We start from the raw sequence: 20521 nt of genomic DNA, 5'->3' as shown, positions 1-20521 counted from the left end.
GTTCTTTCTTCCCCACGTGTCTCAGAGTTCTAGCCAACACCTGTGGCCACACAAGGGGCAGACTTGGCAGCTGCAGAACCCAGATGTCAGACACTGGATTGGACGTCCCTGGCAGCAGTCCTAAGTGGGAGGCTGTCTCCTTAACTGACCTCTGAAACAGTCTATTGTCTGACTCTCTCTTGGGGCTGGGTAGTAACTGAAAAGCTGTCTGGGGGGCTGGTTCAGAGTTAGAGTACTGATGGGTTGTTCTGGATGCAATTATCCTTTGCCTTACCTTTGATTGTAAGGAATTTATGTCCTTGGTATGGGTTAAATCTGGTACTGGGCAAATTCTTGACAAAGAACTGTATTTAGATTTCTTCCAAGGAAAAAATAAGATGCTTTTTGCTTTGATTTTTTTTTTCCCCAACTGAAATTGGATGAGATCAACTTTATGTTTTAGCACACAGTTCTGGGTGATCAGAAGTAAAAATAAGAGTTTCTTGGGCACCTCCCCTTCAAACGATGACTGAGTTTCCTTCTATTGCTTCTTAAAACTACTTGTTAAAGGTTGAAAATGAAATATTTCTTTCTTTAGAAACTTACGGAGCTGCAAATTTGTTTTTGCAATTACTAAAAAAAAAGTCATCTATTGTAGAGAAGAGCTCTTTGTATCATGAGTTATCTTGGTTCTTTAGAGAGGAAAACGATTACACTGTCCTCCTGCCTCTACACCACTTGCTCAAGAATGACATTATGTGTAAGATGCAATCATTATGGGAATGAGCTAGGAAAGGCCAACTCCTGAGGAGGGTTCCACTTACAATGCAACACTGGTAACGCTCCGGGAAAGTCTATTGTGCATACGGTTATAGTCATGGCAAAAGTTAGGAAGAAATAGATCTGCTGGAAGATGAATTCTGAGGAAATTACAGAATATATTTTGTCCAACAACAAATGGTATTTGTGTGCGTGTGAAATGTTCCAAAATTTCTTTTATTAACTTTTATAAAAGTGTAACTAGATCATCAGATAAACCCCAACTGAAGGACATTCTACAAAATGTCTACAGAATTCCACAAAAATGTCATGGTCATCAAAAACAAGAAAAGTCTGAGAAACTGTCACAGCCAACAGTAGCCTAAGGAGACGTGACGACTAAATGTAATGTGTTAAATGAAATGCTAGAATGAATGAAAGAACGTGATGGGGAAACTGTGAAATCAGAATAGAATGTGGACTTGAGTTAAAAGTAAGTACCAAATTGGTTCATTAGTTGTAGCACACGCACTGTCGTAATGTAAGATGTTAACATTGGGAGACACTAAGTGGAAGGCACGTAAGAACACTTCACTATTTTTGTAACTTTTCTGTAAATCTAAAGGGTACCCTAAAATAAAAACTTTATTTAATGATGTTTAACATACTGCTATTTTGACTGTGACAGAGCTCCCACACATCAATCAGCACCTCTCTCTTTTTCACGCACACCTATCCACTAAATCATATGGCACAGTCATTTTCCTGGCACATAATACTTTATCTTTCAGGCCAATGTAATATCAGTGGAATAAGACTTATTTTGAGAGTTTCAGATTTTTCAATAATATTTAGGTCACGCCCTTAGTAGTAGGACACAAATGCTCAAAAGATAATATCCACAAATCCGTATTTCTCAGTGGCTTTAAAAGATGCAACATCCTTCAGCCACCTATCCAATATACTTACATTTCATGTGAATGTTATTAAGGACATAATTAATAAGACAATGTATCATCTCTGAAATTAACATTTTTTGCTAGGTAACTGAGGGCAATGTTCATTTATTGATCATTTGTTACCATGATAGGTAAGGGAGTAAGGTGTGATATATCACTGTTTTAGAACATGGATGAGATTATTTCTTTGGTATTCCATATTTGTCCGTTAGAATTATAAGATTTCAGGACTATGGGAATATTTCTAATTTATCATTTTACTTTGAGAAAGGGAAAAAAGGTGTTGGTGTCAATGAATGTTTACTTAAACCCACAAAACTATTGCGGATTTCCAGAACTGTTAACAAGAGATGTGCCTTTGTTAACACTTAATGGTACAACTTAAATTTTTTTTTAAGGTTTATTTATTTTTGAGAGAGAGAGAGAGAGAGAGAGAGAGAGAGAGAGAGAGTGTCAGAGCATGAGTGGGGGAGGGGCAAAGAGAGATGGAGACAAAGAATCCAGAATCAGAGGCAGGATCCAGGCTCCAAGCTGTCAGCACAGAGCCCGACTTGGGGCTCAAACTCACCAACTGTGAGATCACACAAACTGTGGGATCGCACGAACTGCAAGATCTTGACCTAAGCCAAAGTCAGACGCTTAACCAACTGAGCCATCCAGGTGCACCAATGGTACGATATTAAAAGTTCAGGTGAAGGTCGCCTGGGTGGCTCAGTCAGTTAAGTGCCCATCTTCAGCTCAGATCATGATCTCAGGGTTCTTGAGTTCCAGCCCCACATCGGATTCTGTGCTGACAGCTCGGAGCCTGGAGCCTGCTTCCATTCTGTTTCCCTCTCTCTCTGCCCCTCCGCCGCTTACACGTGCGCGCTCTCTCTCAAAAATAAACAAACATTAGAAAATAATTTTAAAGTTCAGTTGATAAAAATTTAACCATATTAAGTTGGTCAGAATTATCTAATTTTGCTTTTAGAAAAAGATGCAAACGACTTTAAAGAAAGCTGGGGAAAAAATACATGCAACTTCCTGAATATATTTTAGGGCTAAAAATAAGATTCAGTCAAATCACTCGTATATTCTCTATCTACTGTACTTTCCACTGATGACTTCTATGAATGACAATGACCATGATGCTTAATAATAAGAGGAAGAAAAAATGTTCCTTAAGGAATTCTTAACTAAGGAACTGCAGTGAGTCAACCAACATATTTTAGAATTGTTTTATAGTTAGGTATTTAATATGGAAAAAAATAATAGGGCAAGAGGGACCTACAGTAAATGTAGGTAGCTATTTTTTATATTACTTTTTAAGCAGTTCGGTTCATTCGTATTTTGCATTTTGTTAGACTAGTGTGCATGTGTGGTTAGTAATGAGAATTATAGCAACACTCTTTCTCAGAACACCTATGGTGTCTCAAGCTTTATGCTGCCAAGTATCTGACACACACCGTCTAAAACTACACAATCCTGCAAGGTGCATACAATTACTATTTAACAAGCAAGAGAACGAAGAGCACCAGAAGTTAGGTAAGTGTCCAAGGTCCCACAGCTTGTAAGTAAGGGAGCCATTACAAATTCCATCTGGTTGCCTCAAATGCCCGAACTCTTTCCACCAGAGCATACGGCTTTGTTATAATTGATAATTACGAACACTATTAAAATAAATGTCTATCACTAACCAGGTGAGTTAGGTCATTTAACCCCTCTAGGCTTCAAGTTTCTCTTGGGTAAATGAAGTCAGCTGGCTGATCTCTAATGTTTCTTCCAGCTTTAAAATAGTAACATTGACTTATAGACAGGCTTAAGAAAACTAAAATGTTTTTGTTAAAAAACAAAAGAGGTCATGAACACTAGCCCTTACTCAATTTTGGGATGATGAGGATCTGTCTAGAGCAAGGTATTCATGTGATTTCTTCCAAATCTCTCTAGTCCTAGCGATCTTACCATTTTCAGTGTTATTTCTTAAAATTTATAGGTAAGTGGAAATTTCATACTTTGGCTGCACTGCACAAACTATAAACTTAAATCTTTGCCTCACAAAAGATTTAATAACTTGCATTCAGGTATGAATAATATAAAGAAAACCATTTTTCTCTGGATCTGAGAATAATCAAAATATCAGTTTATTTTAATTCACATTTATTTAAATATAACAATTATTTTAGACAAATGAAAATACTTACAAGCATATTTATAACATGGTAGACATAAATATAAATGAAATGTATGAGTATTTTAGATAAAATTTAACACATATTAGACCAATTGATGACATACTTAACATTTAGCCTCAAGGTACATTAACATGGATATTGAAAAGGCTGTTTTCACAGAAACTGCTATAAAATGTTCACATTTGTGTTAGTAACATGTCACATTTCCTAGACTGATGTTTTATGAAAACTATGTAAAGATTGAATGTAATCAATCACCTCTCATGGGGTAATGTTTTTTGTAAATGAAGCCTATTTTTGTCAATAGAAATGTTCTTTTAACTTTTAAATAATACGCAATTTTTATCAAGACCATGCTACATTTATTAAACAAACATGCATAACACATTAAAACTTGAATGATTCACGTACCTTTTTGCACAGTGTTTAGTTTTGCTATGGCACTCTATCTTTGTGAAAAATATACTTAAAATTTGGCACAGAATCAATAAATTGTATTGCTTCTAATCAAAACAAATGTGATTTAAATTTTCCATGGCATGGAAAATACTCTGTCACAGTTTACCTCTCCCCTTTACAGTTTATTGACCAATGGCAGTTCTGTACTGTTTTAGTTGGAATAAATAAGGGATAGCCAAGAACTGAAAGTCCTAGTTAGGTGTTTTGCCTACACCCTAATTGGAAATGAGTCGATTTTAGTTTTTCTAGCAGTAAAACATTTCCATCTGTATTGTGGCCAACAAATTTCTAAATAAGGGTGTTATCAGCAATAATATGCATCGTCATGAGATGTTTTTCTTTAGGAGGCAGAGAGGTTGAAAGGAAACGTGGATCTCTTCATAAACTGGGAACATATGTGGTAAGGAGAGCAAATGCCAGCTGAAGCAGAAACAGGGGAAGCTCTCTGGAAAGCTGGTGAGAGCACACACTCTGAAGTTGCAACGAGGCAGAAAACAAAGGCAGGAACCCAGGAACCATTCAAGGTGGTAAGGACTGCCGTGGATTGGAGGAAACTGGTATGTATCACTCAAAAGAGACAGCATCCAGAGCAGGTACCACATCTGTGTGTCAGCAAACTACCACTACTTTGTAGGAAAAGTTTTACATTTCCACCCCAGTGTCTAAATCCGGACTGAAGAGATTAAGCTAACTGGCAACATTTTTTTTTTCTTCTGAATTCATTCATAAACACTGTGGAAGAATAAAGGGAGTACCATTAACTCAAACTTCCTCCAAAGCAGACAAGTCACGCTCCATTCGAAGCACAGACTTCAGAGTCGTGGTAACTAAGTGCCACAGCTCTTCTAAGACAAACCTGAGGTGTTCTATTTTGAGAGACTGGTTGAAGTCTGCTCCTTTCATAGAACCTTGATAGCCTAAGTTTTAAATTTATTATCTGGGGGGAAAGGAGGTAGAACTTTAGTCCCACTTTTATACAAATATCCCTTATTCTAAAAAACAGTAATGAACACAATGACATTTTCTTTGCTTTATGATCCTTGCGTTTCTGGGGACGGTTAAGCAGTGAAATGGCAAAGAACATCAAACGGGTTAAATAAAATAGGCAAAGCTTTGTTGAAAGCTGTTAAGGTGCAAATAGACATAAAGATTACAAATCACAGAGCACTGAATTTTCAAGAGTGAAATCATACCAAAACCGTGATAAATTTTCGCTGACATCATAGGAGAGTAAGTGGTCTGGAAGGTCACTGATGGTGCCCTGCACAGCCAGCACGTGTGGGGCCAAGGTGAAGGGTACGTCGTTGAGGAGTTCAGCCATTAATGAGTTGTTTTCCAAAGTCTGGCCTGCCTTATTTTCCACCTCGGGGCCTGCTACAGTCACACTGGATGAGTTTTCTTTGCCAGTCTAAAAATACATATATATTTAAGTCATTTAGACCTTGTGGACTTTGAGGTTTAGAAATGGTAAATGTGGCATTAATATATCAAAATGATTGAGAAATGTGGAATATAGAAATATTCCCAGGTTGGAATGCTGCTATTTACTTACTTGAGAAATACATCCACCTAAATCTCTACTAGGCTTTAAAATGAATCCTAAACCCTTCTCTGACTCAGGCTGACCACTCAGGGCCCCCTAAATACAAGCCTGCATTCTTGCTATTTCCCTAGCCCAGATAAGGTCTACAAAGTCTGGCTCACAAATCTGATGTAAGCTTCCAGGCTTTACAGAACTCCCAGGTTCCCTGTGAAATCGTAGATGAACATAGTCCAAAGTGGCCCTGCCTGCTTCAGAGAGAATATGGGGCAAACTGACTAGGATACTATTTGGCATTTCATGTTTGCGTTCTTGCTAGTGGCTATTTCCTATGCATATGTCTTATCTCCAACTAGACTCTAGGGTACTTGAGAGCAAGCTATCTATTTGACATTTCTTTGTATTCTTCACCTAGCATATGTTACCTTGCATACTCTGTATGGATGCATGTATCCTCCACCTTCTATTCCCTAAGATAAACTCGAGCATTTACCTCCCCTGTGTACCCCAAGTATTGATTGATTGCCCGACTTTCGCTGGAACTAGCATGTTATGTTACACAGGCTGATGTATCTTGTTCAATTTCTTTAAGATTGGTAGACCTTGCATATAGTACTTTACCAAAAGATGTGCACTAGGGTGTTCATAGCACTCTACGCAAGCCCCGTACTGGAAACTACCTAAGTATCTATCCACAGGAGATTGAGTAAAAAGTTGTAAGTATGTTTACGAAAATGAGAACGAATGGCCTGCTGCTCCAAGTGGCTAAAACCTAGCTTAAACCAGGTCAGGAAAAACTTTACTCACCACCTGCTCCAGTCAGTCCCCACCTGGGGGATAAAACTCCAGAGTCTTTACGAAGGCCTACAAGGCCCTTCCTGATCTGGCCCCAGTACCTCTCTGACAGTTTCTCCAGCTAGTCTGTCCTGGCTCCCTCTTCTCCAATCCCTCTGCCCCGAAGATGCTTCTCGCAGACCCACCGGGGCTCCTTCTCCCATGTCCTTCTCAGGGAGGCCTTTCCTGCCCACCTTATTTTAACTGTCTCCTGGCCCTCACTCCCCCCACTCCAGCATTCCATCTCCCTCTCCTGCTTTTTCCTCTCCTTAGCCCTCAGTACCTTGTTGCATGGTGTATAATTTATTCTAGTATCACCCCTTAGAAGCTTAGGGAGTTTTTATTTCCCATGTTCACTGCTGTATCCCCAGTGCCCAGATCAGTGCGCAGTGCTCAGTATTTGTTGAGTGGATGAAAGCAGACAAGATTTTTGCCTGCGTGAGGCTTCTATCATAATAGTTGCAAGTGCTGATAAATTCCTTCTGAGTAGAGGAGGATGGTTTTCTGTGCAAGAAATAACAGTTTTGTGAAACTTGTTATTGAAGTGGAAAAGACATAAAGAAAAGGGTGCATCATAAGTATTGAGTGTGCTCAATTTTAACCAACCAAATACCTGTGAGCAACCAGCACCCAAAGCAATAAACAGAAATGACCAGCTTCTCCAGAGGCCCTCGAGGTCACAACCAACTCCCTGCCCCTCAGTCACCATCCTGATTTCTAATAGCACAGGTTGGTATTACCTGTATTTTACATGAAGTCACCATACAGTATGAACTCTTGTTTCTGGCTTCTTTCACTTAATATTTTATGTATGAAATCCATCCATATTGTGGCATGTAGGCGTTACAAAAATTTTGAAGAACATATTGTTGCAGAAGAGATGTATTCTTACCGATGTCAAAAGAATTGCTTTGGTTGCTGTGTTGTATAGCTAATGGTAGGTGTGGGGGGTACTGTGGCCAGGGAAGGAAGCAGGAAGACCAGCTGGGCTTGTGGGTCTGGTGGTCATACTAAGGGTGAGACAGAATGGCTGGAATGTGGATAGACCAAGGAGAAAGCCAATAGGATTTGCTGATGGAATGGATGTGGGGTATGAGAGCAAGAGCAGGATCAAGGATGAAGCCAAAGTTGGTGGCTTGAGCAATAAGGATGGAGTCTCCATTTACAGGGATGGGAAAGGGTGTCATGAGGGAGCAGGCAAGGCAGGAAGATCAGGAGTTGTTCCGGATGTTCCACGTGCCTAACAGACATCCAGGTGGAGCTGTTAGTAGGTAGAGGGATCTCATAGGAGTCTGGAGCTGGAGGAGATCTTGAGAAGAAAGTCTGCTTGGTGTTGTGTTTAAAAGACAACAGGAGGAAGGCAAGTGAGGACAAATAGAACAGACAGCACTTCTAGACATTATACTGCAAATGGGAAAAGAGATATGTGCCGGTTGCTGGAAGGGGATGTGGGGTCAAGAGAGGCTTCTCCCAATTTTTCTTTTGCTTTATGAATTGAGAGAAATGATGGTAGTGATATGCTAATGAGAAGCTCTAGAAAGGAAAACTCCATGGAGATTCTGTAAGAGAGGCACTACTCTCTTCACAAGGCATGCCCAACACAGAACAGAGACCCTCAAGAAATCTGTCAGTAAATGACTTTGAATTAACCAAACACATCCCTAGCAAGAGTTGTCTTATGACATCATAAATAAAACACCAGAGCACTTTCTTAGGATTGCAGCTAGAACAAGGCAAGTGTGCCCTGCTATGACAAAGCTTATTAGAAAGGTCCATGTATGAGGTGGCCAGAACCTGCCTCCTGAAACCTGACCGAGGCTTAAAGACGAAGGATCCCTGGGTCAGATGAGAGCACAGGTGTCAGTGAGTAACGATGCCACAATTCTAGCCTCTTTAGAAAGTATCACCTATCTATCACTGGTTTCTTCAAGATGACCTACGCACAGGGGCTTACCCTGGAGCAGCACAGCAGAGTGTTGAGAGCACAGATTGTAGACAGACACTGCCTGGGTGCAAATCCAAGGTCTCCTGCTTATGCCATGGGCAAGTTCTTTAACTTCCATGTGCTCAGTTTCCTTGGCTGTATTTCAAGATCAGTAATAGTACCTATTTCATAGGATTGCTGTGAGGATTAATGAAGTGATGATGTTCCCAGGTAAGTACAGTAATGCTTAGCACATGTTAAAGTAAACAAATAAATAAAAACTTTAGGAATGGCAGATGCCACTTGGCTTTAGATAAGGTCTGGGATCCATCCATCTCTTTTGTTGCTGACATCCACTGGTGGCTCAAATCATCTTACCTTACCCTCCGCTCTTATATCTTGCCTTCCCTCTTAATCTCACATGCAAATGTTTGTTGGATCTATTAGTAGCATCCCATGCTTGAACTTTCTTCTCTTTCTTCCTTGTGTACAGAATGTTCTCCAGTTTCATTAGCCAAATCATCTCCTTTCTTAAACAAAAACATTTTTGAAATCTCACTCTCTCCAATGAGGAGGTACATTACTTGTACCACTTTGCTTGCTTTTTTTTTTTTTTAAGGTTTATTCATTTCTCAGAGACAGAGAGACAGAGTGTGAGCGGGGGAGGGGCAGAGAGAGAGAGGGAGACACAGAATCCGAAACAGGCTCCAGGCTCCGAGCTGTCAGCACAGAGCCCCATGCAGGGCTTGAGCTCATGACCCGAGCTGAAGTCGGACACTTAACCGACTGAGCCACCCAGGTGCCCCACTACTTTGCTTTCTAAATACATCCCTTTTCAGGTTTAACTCTCTGGCAGCAATATTTATTTCTTTGTGCAGGCTTTGATTAATCCCCCTTCCTTTCCTTTACAAATCATTCCTATGTGTCAGAACACAATTCCTTAAGGACAAGACTATGGCAAACTGCATCTTGGATAATAAAGGAATTGAGACATGTGATTCCTTGTTCAAGTTCTCCTGATAAAACTGGCATATGCTTCATCCACCTGGACCTCACTTCTCTCTTCTGTAAAATGAGCAGTGAGGGATGAAAAGTGAGGAGGAGAAAGATGGAAGCAAGCTGCATATACTGGACATAACCTTTGAGCCAGCTCCATCTGAGCTGTCTAAATGTACTCTCTCATTTAAGCCCTACCACACCTCTGGGGGTAGTGGGGGGTGGTGGTGTACTACTATTGACCCCACAGTAAAAATAAGAGGACACAGAAGCACACAAAGGTGAAGGAAGTTGTCCCAGGTTACATAGCTAGTCTGTGGTGACATGGAGAATCCAACTCAGTGACCTTTAATGCTCCACATTCTAAGACCCTGCACACCTCAGATGTACTCTGGATAGACTGGCTAGCTGAATGCACAAAGCCTTGAAAATTTCGGGGATGGTATTAGAAAATATGACAGGTGCCAACATAGCATATCTTAGCTTAATTTAGAAGGAAAGGAGACTCTCATATCTTTTACCATTGGAAAGGACTGAAAAAATCATCAAGGTGACAGATCTTAGACTGAAGGAGGACAGAAAAGCAACTGTAATTTAGGAGGTATTTATCCCTGGAAATAAGTCTACCAGTCGGTCTGGATGAACCACAGGGAAACAGGGACAGTGAAACAAGATTGTCAATAAGTTGATTACTGTCAAAATGGAGAGCTAGAAGCTACGTGGGAATGTGCTTTGGTAGTGTTCCTACCTTTGCACATGTTTGAAAACTGTCCAAAATAGAAAAGTCTCCAAAACTTAAAAATTAATTAAAAATTACCATGGAAAAAGTGTTCCACCAAATGCCTCCTAGAAAGATCTGAATTTCAGCTGTGCTGTATGTATGACTCCAACATCTATCTCTTAACAGTTGGCTAGAGTGCAACATTACAGTCTCCAAGGAGGCTGCCTGCCCTTTGGCAGCAGTGTGAGGGCCATGGTGCAGCTGCTGTTGGCATGCTGAGAGCTGGGAGGGGAGAAACTATAAGGCAAAACGAGAGTAAGTCACAAAGAAAATGTGAGTCAAAATTCAAGGACCCCACACCCGCTACTCTGATCTCTGAGTCTAGCTTGGCAGCCAGTGGAAGCAGAGGTGGGGGCTGAGGGCTGAAACAGGTGCATGAGTTCCCCGGCAAAAAAGCAGCCCTCTCTCTTAGACACAAAGTCTTTCAATTTTTTTCATTTGCATAATAAAATGGGTCTTTAAAGGGAAGAATGAGTATGTTAACCACAATGGAGCGAGAAGAAAAGAATCAATTAACCTTATAGTTAATAGCCAAATTTTTGAAAATTACTTCGAATATTATGTTCATAAGGCATATTCGTTATTTTTGTGATTAATCCTGTTCACAGAAAGGCTGCTATGACAATGTTCTTGAGCAGAAGTTCCTTCATATAATCTAGCTTTAATACTTTTTTCAAATTAGTGTTTAAATAGGAGCATACCGTGTCAGATTTTTTTAATCTTGGGGAGAAAGTAAATTTCTTTATCTGTATCATTACAACAAATGAAGTTTACAAATAATAAGCTATTTTCGTGTTTGTATAAAAATAATTATTTCTTGTTCATCAGCAAACCTGCTAAAAAAATGGGTCGGCCAAGTTTATCTTGTATTCCTCACACTCTATTATCTTCGTTTCAAGTAATTCAAAAAGGTTTAGAGGCACTATTCCTCCCTTTCTTGCAGAGGGGTGGTAAAGATTCACGAGGTTCAATCTGTAAAATCTCAGAGCTTCAGAAAAAACAGTCCAAGAATACAAGGCACATAACACTTCTCAGTAAAGGCTTAGAGAAATGAAGTCACTTCCCTGGAGCGACAGAAGGTTCGTGGCATCCTGGGAACCTCATGGCACAGAAGCCCCCCAAACCACCATGGAATCTATTAAGGAGTGCCAATTTGCAAACCCGCTAACAATTTGGAGACTTAATTTACGGAGCCATACCCGACTAAAGTATGAAAATGTTATTAATAGGAACGTCACCTATATTTGGCATTTTTTTTTAAACCTCCTGCTTTCTTGAGGCAACCTGTGCCTCAGATAAGCAAAGCTAAAATAGTGTCGTATAAAAGCAAAATATTGATGCATTAAAATTTAGAAACCAACCTTAACCAAAACAGTAATAGAACCTATTAGAAGAATATGAAACCAGGTATAAAACACCTATCTAACACATTCAATTTACATACAAAGAAGGTAGCTATTTGCTAAAGCCTATTTCTAGGAAACGAGTTATAGTAAGAAGAGGGAATGTCAAGCTCTCGCTGTCTATGCCTTTAAATTCTAACAACTATAAATAAAGGACATGTTCCTTTGAACAATAGCTTGAACAGGCAACACTGTCACTTTATCTCCCCAGATAACTATCCATTCTATTCTGGCTTCAGCTGGTATCTGCTTGCATTACATCAGCGTCTTGATGGGGGTGGGTTGGGGGGCAAATCTGAGTCAGAAGCATCAGGGGACAAGAGGTTAGAAGGTGATACAAGCAATGGCACAGTTAAGGCCGTACTCAAGCTCCTTATTTTTCTCTAAGAAGCTGGTTGCTAATAAATGTCTGGCTGGCTGATAAAAGCCAGAGGACTGGTCTCTTACACCTACATAATCCGAAGCCACAGTCTCCTTTCACTAGAGAGAAATGATATTGCAAAAGTAGAGACTGTTTGCCATTTTTCTGCAAATCCTCCATACCCAGAACAGTAATGCCTGCATATCATGAGGGCTCACTTGTGACCCTTGAATGGCACTGAATCTGGTCCCCTTATTTCTGAGATATTCTAGGCACTTGACTTTTAAATTGTGGGATTAGGCCAAAGAAACAAACAAAAGCCCAGAACACCTGACCACCGATACAGATAAATTAGGCAGGAGAGAAAGCTGAACTCACTGAAAACCTACTTCCCATGGGGCCGGGGTTCCCAGTTTGAGGCTGCCACATATTTGAACAGAAAGGCCAGGTCAGAAAGTAGATAGATCTTTTCTTTGCTCCCTTCCCTTTCCTTTCTGATCTCTGACATCATTTCAATTTACGTTTTGGCTCATGATTCTTTTTTTTTTTTGCAATATTTGTTCCCTTTCCTCTTTCTCCCCTCTTTTCTCCCCCCAGTATTTCCACCTGCCTGTGCTTCCTGCTTCTTCTATCTTTCTTAAAGAAAAAAAAAAAAAAAGTCTCCTGACTTCCTCTTTTCAGAACTCCAGCTGAATGTATGCAAGTGAAGAGGGGGAAGTAGGCAAGCTGGCACTTGCTTCTGTGATCTGTTCCATGCTTTCTTGGAAAAGTGGCTTCACTGAAGCCGGAAAATCTTCTGTACAGCCAACTCTAGGGGGGGAGCAGTGGAAAGAGGAAAGAGAAGCATTTTAGGAAAGGAACCAGCAAGAAACAGTATGTTCAGCATGGGATCCTGTTTAGTTCTGGTTTGGGAAATAAAAAAGGCTATTCCAGTGATTTAAAAAAAAAACATTTTTAGGAAGTTAATTTATATAAGTTCATAATCTCTGACCTTAGGCTATCCAGAAAATCTCATATTGTGCTGTAGGCCTTCCCTCTCATTCTTGCCAGCACACTTTCACCCCTGCTCTCCTCTCCCCTGGCCCTACATCACCACCTGTCTCCTCGCTGCCAGCCGGTGGGCTAGCATCCCACTCTACAGAAGAAAGAGGAACCATCAGGTGAGGATCTCCTCTACTTACGGCTCCCCAAAAATGTATCTGCATCTGTACCCCTCCATGCTTCTCCCCTGCCACCAGGGGCATGTTGCCCTCTTCCTACCCAAAGCTACTCCCTTTCCAGTGTTCCACACCCAATCCTGTCCCTAGTCTTCAAGGACATGGCTTCATCCATTAGGAGGTGGCTCCCAATTGCGAATCTTTTATATAGTCAATTCACCATTTACAGGAAATTCTCCTAAGGTCTTTCGCACCCACTGGCATCTTACCCACTGAACACCCACACTATACTTCTTTTTTTCACAGCCAGGCTGAGCCGATTGTTGACGCTTGCTGTCTGCTTCACTCCTCACCCACTGCCATCTGCCCCGGTACTGACACTACTTCGTCCAAGGTTACTAATAATCACACTGTGCTAAACTCAGAAGATGTTCTCAAGTGCTAACTTTATATGACCTCTTTGTAGCACTTAAGATGGGTCACTCTCAGAGTTTTTATTTTCTGGCTTCTGGGCCACTTCTTAGTGTTGCCTCTATCTGTCTAGCTCATTGTTCTTTTGCCTATTTCTGAAAAGAAGGTATTCTCCCAGGGTCTCATTTCTGTTCCTTTATTCTTCTTAGTCTCCACACACCCTTGGAGGAGCTTATCCCGATCCATGGGTCCTTCTGCCCTACTCCTCCACTGCCCCAAAGTAGATCCACACACATGCACATATGTCCACACCCATCCTGAAACCACCTTGACTCATGTGTTCAACTCCTTATTATACCTTTTCTTGTGGCACATTAAACTCAACATGTTCTGAACCTGACTCTCAAGCCCTTCCCAGCTCTACCCCAGCCTAATGCTCTACTAACTTTTTTTCTTTTTTTTTTTTTTTTTTGTATAATGAGTACCAAACACAGAAGCCTGAATTGTCTTTTACTTTTCCCTCCCTGTCACTTTCTCCATCCAGTAAATGGCTGACTCCTACCGATTTTGAGGGTTTTAATGTCTCCCCAAGTTTCATTTCCCATTGGCCCCACTGTCAATTCTCTTACTGCAAGCCACTGCAGTCTCGTGTCATGGATGCTCCCAGAGTGTCCTGCATCTGGCCTCGCTCACCCCACACTATATGCTCCTTCTCGTTGGTGCTATTTCACACACATGCTCTTCCTTGCTTAACACTCCTCAATGCCTTTGGACAAGAGAACAAACTGCATATTGTAGTACATAGGTATGATCTGGATTTGCTTATCCCTCTATTTTCTTTTATTACCATTCCCTAACATCTTCATCCATACCAAGCTACCTGCTATTATCCAAACATGCCAAGCTCCCCCTTTCGCTCTGAGCTTTGGCTCTTTCGATTACTGCTGCCTTAATTAGGACATCTTTGTCTCTTCTTCTACTCTCTGCATCTTGCCTATTTCAACTTGCCCTTCAGGAGGCACATCAGGACTCTTCTAGAAAGATCTCCCCAAGTAACTCCTCAAACCTGGGCCAAGTGCCTGCTCATGTATTCCCATAACAGCTTGTATGTACTTCTCTCACAGCACAAATCATACTAGACTAGAGTTCTCTGTCACTCTCATAAAACTATGGGCCGCTCAAAGCCAGGGACAATAGCCTTCATCTACATTTGTCTGGCAATCAGAGCAATGCCTGGCTCATAATTGGTGATCAATACCTGTTTATTGAATGACTAAGTAAGTTTCTTTGTGAACTTTATATTCAGATTTATTCAAACTAAGCCGGGAATTATTATGTTAAGCTGGATTTCCACATCTGTTTGTTTTTTTTTTTCTCTAACAAGATTTTGCTGTTTTTCACATTATCATCCACATGGTGAACCATGGGTAGTATTAAATACAGATAGAACTTAAAACTAGTTTGAGGCTCCAGCTACATCTATTTCCTAAAGAATGAGGTGGATTGTTCTTGACTTGGCAAACAAACTACTTCACAAATGTGTCTCCCAAAGGAAGTTCAATGAAGTGCTGCTACAGTGTAGATGAGGCCGTGGCAGCTGTTTTTACCACAGATCCACCTTTCACTGAGAGAGAGGAAGAAACTAGGCCGGTCTACTCCAAATTCCCCCTAATTAACTGTCTCAGTCTATTCTGGCTGCTGTAACAAAATATTATGTGCTGGGTGGCATATAAACAACAAAATCTATTTCTCACAGCTCTGAAGGCTAGAAAGTCTAAGATCAAGGTGCTGGCAGATTCAGTGTCTGGTGAGGGCCTGCTTCTTGGTTTGTAGAGTGCTCTCTTTTCCCTAAAACATCACATGGCAGAAAAGGTCAGGGCTTTCTCTGGGACCTCTTTTATAATGGCACTAATGCCATCCATGAGGGCTCTACCCTCATGACCTAATCACCTCCCAAAGGTCCCACCTCCTAATACCCTCATAATTGAGGATTAGGTTTCAACATATGAATTTTGGGGGGACACATTCAATCTAGGGCATCAAGCTGCCCTACATGGCTCTTCTCTCCCAGGAACCAGTATTTCTGGTTAGAGTCTGAAAGGGCTACAGTGGAGCCTATGCTTGAGGGCAGGGGTGTGGGGAACAGGACCAGCAGCAGGGTGGTAGGACTGGTAAGCACTGTAAGAGGAGGAAAGCCTCAGAGATGTGGGCTGATTAGGAGAGAGGATGGGTGGAAGTATTAGAGATTATGGAATCATTTATTTAATTTAATTTCTGTTCACCCCCTGTTAAAGAGAAAAGCTTCTGTCTCACTCTTCTGGTTTCCATAAAGAGGGATTTTTCTCTAACCTCTATGGCTGTCTGCCCTACCCCCTATCCCTCCCCAAGGAGGTAGGCTGAACTACCCAGTTGGTGGATGACAGCCATAGGTCCATGTTTCTAGATAATGGACACTAAACCATCAAAGGTCCTGAGGCCTGGAGAAAGCCTCTTTCTTCTCTCTTTACTTGGACCAGGGGAGACAGGTTGCCGGAGTAAGAGTGTCTTTTGTGCTGACTTACACTTTCCCCACAGGTCTAGACATGAGTTATCGGGAGTGTGGAAGTTCGTTTTAGCTACTGCATTAAGCTGTCTCCTCCAGCCTAGGCTATTTTAGTCAAAAGGGGGACATTTTGTTACTCTGCTGGCTCTTTGATCCTATTTCTCCATTGGCCCAGGAGGCAGAGGAGGAAAAGGAGCACCCTTAATAGGACATTAGGACCCCACCAATTTCTACCTCCCATGCATCTTCATTTACACCAAAAAAAGAGAGGCCTATTAACCACACACACCAAACAAACAAAAATAGAGTTGTGCAGATGTTAAATGATCTGGAAATAAAAAATATAACAAACTAATGGTTTTTAAAACTCACATGTGCTATTATATTCTATGAAACAACTTACTGGTATGGTTTTATCAATTTCAAAATTCAGTTAAATCTGTGGGATAAGACAAGTTCTAATCAGAATCTTGGAAAAATGGCATTTGTTTATTGCTTCATACAGTTTTCAAAGTAGTTTCACACACGTTATTTCATTTGAGCCTCACATCCCGTTAAATTTGATAGGTTAGCTACTGTTTCAATTCTCATCTTCTAAGGCTCAAAGTTTAAGGACTATCTAAGGTCACATCACTACTAATTGGCAGAGATGCGTACTCTGGCTCTCCTGATTTACAACCGATGCTCCCCCTTCAATGTAAAGGCCTTCATCAAGGGTATTAAAGTTAACTTGCCTGTTTTTTTGTTTGTTTTAAGGACTTAGGAATTTCTCTATGGCCAAGTGTCATCCGGAGTAGAGAATGACGGTCCAAAAGTACAGACTATGACACAATAGAAGTAGAGCTTAAAGTAACAGAACAACTAAGCATCTTGTTACTAGGTTAAATCTAGTAAGCAGGATCCAATACGTAATGGCTTAGAAAACTATAGCAACTGATCATAGCCACGGCTACACAATGGCTTAGCCTTTTGTACACAAACTCTTTAAGCTTATTATGTACATCACAGGTCTAAAGAATTTGATATCCCTTATTAGTCACACTGGATTCCACTTAACTTCCCATTTATATAGTTTTATTTTAAGTATCTGTTCAACTTCTTCAGAGCACAATGCAACAAGGTCATATTTTTTCCAGATAATTTCAAAGAAAAACAATGAAAAATGATCTTTGAGATCGCAGCAGACTAAATATTAGTTTCACTGAAATGCTTGATTTTCATTCTGTAAAACAACAAAGCACCTCAGCCATCTGCATATACAACAAGAAGGGGAATGGAATGCTTCCTTTTTTAGAGATGGTAAGAAAACATAAATACTTTATATACACATTTTTGAGGTAATTAGATACGTAGGCATACTTGTATCATCTTGATTGAGTGGAAATAAATAGCATACGATAGTAGGAAATACAAAAAGAAAGTGAATCTAAAGATATTAAGTAATAGCTACATGCTGGGCTTTTTTGGTATATGCTTTGATGTAATGAACATTTAAAAATTCATAACCTAAGAATAATATATTTTTTAAGAACAACCATTTAGATGTTGTTAAAAAAATAAACATGATTATAGCATGTTAAGGTTGTTGTTTGAAGATAGAAAGCTAATCTGTTCTGCTCATAGTTTACTCCGAAAAGTTTATATTTTGTCATTGTTTATATTATCATTATGTGAAGACATAAATACATGCTAGTATGTACACAGAATTGTCATGTCCATAGCCGAAATTCGAAGACAATGATCAGTAGGACCTCATGTTCACCTTAAACATCTTTCTAAACTCAAGAAACAGAAAAATCTTTAAGAAATAGAAAAATATGGGACAGGAAAAGCCTTATTTTCTTTGTAATTTGAATTTGTGTGTGGAATAGGCCACACACTTGGAAATACTATCGTTGGTGAATATACAATGGAGTACAGAAATTATGAAGGTAGGCTAATTAAATTCCACTCAGAGGGCATGTGAGTGGTAGCATTACCCACACTCGCTGCACCTAACCCAGCACTCTGCTAGAAAAACAATGTTTGGCAAACCGAAATGGTGAGAGGAGTGCTGTGTCACTTGACCTTGGCTCTCATTTGCAAAAAAGGTTGTATTTCAAAATAGAAGATGGGGTTGGAAAAGTAAATACAGCTGTGTTTTCTCCACCCCCGTGTGAGAATGAAGGGGCTACTCAGAATGGCAAGAGGCTGGGTCCCTTCGTGGTGGATGCTCAGAGCCCCAAGGAGAGTGCTATTATTTTATGGCTAACTCAGGATAATATTTTTTTTATTGTGGTAAAATATATGCAACATAAAATTTCATCTTAACCACTTTTAAGTGTATAATTTGGTAGAATGAAGTACATTCACAATATTGTGCAACTATTACCACCGTCTATCTCTAGAACTTTTCCATCATCCCAAGCAGAAACTCTGTACCCATTTAACATTTTTCCCTTCCCCCAGCCCCTGGTAACCTCTATGCATTATACTTTCCATCAGTTTGCCTATCTAGGTACCTCTAATTGTACAATGCTCATCCCGTAGTGACTGGGTTATTTCACTTAGCGTGTTTTTAGAGACCATGTATGTTGTTTTGTGTATCAGAATTTCATTCCTTTTTAAGGCTAAATAATAATCCATTGTATGTACATACCATATTTTGTTTATCCACTTATCTGTTAATAGACATTTGGGTTGTTTCTACAGTATTTTTAAACTACAGTAAAATTAACCAGATAGAGAATTAGGAAATAATTCAAAAAGGACTCTCAGGTTTCAATGAATATAGGAATACAGAGTATTTATGATATGTGGAGCCACGTTAGCAAGAGCCTGAAGCGAGGCAAATAGAAAATGTTCCCTGCTTATTTTGAATTGTGATTTTTAAGGTATAATAAATTTGTATGCACCTTTTTATAATATATGCTTTGTTTAGTTTTAAAATCATGATTAAAGTAAGCCTTGCCAGCTTAATATTTTATAGATTGAAATCTGAGTATAATTGATGGTATTTCAATCTTGTTTGAAGCAGCACCATTATCTCTAAGACTTTCTACCCACTCTGGAACTCTGCGCTGTAATTCTTTTGTGTGTTATTTTAAGGGTATGAGATGTCATTACCTCCTCTGAGAGAAAGTCTACCCAACAAAATAGAGAGTGAATAATGCTAAGAAATGATTAAAAATGAGAAGCCACAATTGTGCCCAAATTTAGAGGAAAATTTAAAATTCACATAGGTCAATTTTTAAAATTTAATTTAAAATCTTAATTAAAAATTTTTAAATGCCTCAATAGAGTAACCAAAGGAAAATACACAGAATGGTTGAAAATGCTTTCAGATCAACAGCAGAAAAACTGCTTAATATATAACCAATTCTTAGGGACATCCTTTTTCAGGATTCCTAAGTTTTTAGGGAGAAAGTGGTAATTATCAGAATATATACTGTTTCTTGTACTTCAAGTTGAAAATTAATCTGCAAGACTTAGGAAGAGGATTAGATTTAAGTCCCAATGACCATTGTCTCTACTGAAAAAAGCAAATTTAGTTGTAGGAACTGAACTTTGGTAAGGAATCTGGAAGGTACTTTGGTGTACTTTTAAGATTGTTGTATTGTCAGATTATTTTCATAAGAAATAGGTCTAGGAAATCTGGAGAGTTGTGTTTAACAGTTTTTGTTTTAATCTTATGAAGAGCAAGGTGACAAAGTAGAATTTTCCTGAGATTAAGTGGTATAATCTAGTAAAAAGAAAGGGATTCAGAAAGATGCATGTGTATGACAAAAAAAAGCAATGGTTCACTGGAAGTGGCAGTGACTGGTTATCAGAAGTCAAAGGGTGAACATAATTAACCTGATAGAAATGGAAGATAGGATAGGAGAGGGAAGAGCCTCACATAGTTCCCTTTTGGCCACCTAATGACTTCACCATGGGTCAGTTGGGGGATCATGATGACTGAATGAGGGACAGAAAGGCCTCATGAGCGGCGGCAGACGGAAGCAGCAACAGCAGTTAACTCTCTAGAAGCCACCGTTTCCACAGTGGCTATTGGTTACATGAGCACTAGCTTTCTTTTTCCCTCTTTTAAGTTTACTTATTTATTTTGAGAGAGAGAACAACTAGGGGAGGGGTAGCAGGGGACGGAAGGCGGGGTGGGTGGGGGGTGGGCAGAGGATCCAAAGCAGGCTCTGTGCTGACAGCGGAGAGCCTGATGCAGGGCTCAAACTCACAAATCATGAGATCATGACCCTGAGTCGAAGTCAG

At 40.0% G+C, this 20521-nt stretch overlaps 1 protein-coding gene across 3 annotated transcripts in view; it reads right to left on the bottom strand.

Annotated features, from left to right (window-relative positions):
* Positions 1-20521, bottom strand: part of UMAD1 (UBAP1-MVB12-associated (UMA) domain containing 1) — a 268623-nt gene that overhangs the window by 44438 nt on the left and 203664 nt on the right. Inside the window, exon 4 of one of the 3 annotated variants that reach the window (XM_030308015.2) lies at positions 3794-5735. The exons of the other annotated variants lie outside the window; for them this stretch is intronic. Coding sequence (XP_030163875.1) covers positions 5478-5735 — 258 coding nt within the window. The 3' untranslated portion in view covers positions 3794-5477. Of the gene's footprint in view, positions 1-3793; positions 5736-20521 lie in introns of those variants that run through there. 3 annotated transcript variants of the gene reach the window in all.

Source organism: Lynx canadensis, chromosome A2 (genome assembly GCF_007474595.2).
Source record: "Lynx canadensis isolate LIC74 chromosome A2, mLynCan4.pri.v2, whole genome shotgun sequence".
NCBI lineage: Eukaryota > Metazoa > Chordata > Mammalia > Carnivora > Felidae > Lynx > Lynx canadensis.
This window is presented reverse-complemented; position numbering and strand designations above follow the sequence as displayed.